General features: G+C 40.6%; 1 protein-coding gene across 1 annotated transcript in view; it reads left to right on the top strand.

Annotated features, from left to right (window-relative positions):
- EVC2 (EvC ciliary complex subunit 2) overlaps window positions 1-973 on the top strand; it is a 195,952-nt gene that overhangs the window by 95,331 nt on the left and 99,648 nt on the right. The window contains exon 9 of the mRNA XM_023737957.1: window positions 515-839. Coding sequence (XP_023593725.1) covers window positions 515-839 — 325 coding nt within the window. The remainder of the gene's footprint in view (window positions 1-514; window positions 840-973) is intronic.

Consider the following 973-nt stretch of genomic DNA (forward strand, 5'->3'; position numbering starts at 1 on the left):
ATAATACTCCATTGTGTGTATGTACCGTAGTTCGTTTATCCATTCATCTGTTGATGGGCTTCTAGGTTGTTTCCATCTTTTTGCTATTGTGAACAATGCTGCAGTGAACATGGGTGTGCATATGTCTATTCATGTGATGGCTCTTATTTCTCTAGAATATATTCCTAGGAGTGGGATTGCTGGACATAAATTAATTTTTAATTGGAAAAAAAGTAAACATTATTTTTAAAATCCCCCAAATATATTTAACTAGCCATTTTCCTTGGTCTATTTCCTATTGTTCTTAGCATGGTACCTTACAAATTTACTGAATAGGATCTACTAATTATAGGATCTACTAATCTTAAATAACTGGATAGATCACAAGGGAGGGAGTATGGGTAGAGAAGGAAGGGAAAAGGAAGAAATAAAGGCCTTACCTACAAATAATTTAAGACCTGAGAGCTTCGGGGGAACCTTTGGTTTCTGTTGCGATTTCACGTAATGGAATTCTCTTGACCTTTGTGTTTTCCAGCTTGGAGATTGCAACCTTAAATCAGGCTGACTCAGATCTGGAGGCTTGTCGAACCCAAATCAGCAAAGACATCATTGCCCTTCTACTGAAAAATCTGACCAGCAGTGGCCATCTCTCCCCACAAGTAGAGAGGAGAATGGGTGCTGTTTTCAAGAAGCAATGTCTGTTGCTGGAAAATGAAATACAAGAGGAGTATGATCGGAAGATGGTCGCATTGACAGCTGAATGTGACCTGGAATCAAGAAAGAAGACAGAAAGTCAGTACCAGAGGGAGATGGTGGCAATGGAAGAAGTAGAGGAGCTGCTGAAACGTGTTAGCGAGAGGGTAAGGCAGCTTTGAAAGAAGCTTTTCACTTGCCACTCTCCTTCCTTTCAGGGATTTGTCATTTATCCACCCATCCCCCTACCCATCCATCTATCCATCCAACTGTGTATCTGTCCATTCTTTCATCTCTCCAC

The sequence above is a fragment of the Trichechus manatus genome, unplaced genomic scaffold (assembly GCF_000243295.1).
Source record: "Trichechus manatus latirostris isolate Lorelei unplaced genomic scaffold, TriManLat1.0 scaffold00111, whole genome shotgun sequence".
Classification (NCBI taxonomy): Eukaryota; Metazoa; Chordata; class Mammalia; order Sirenia; family Trichechidae; genus Trichechus; species Trichechus manatus.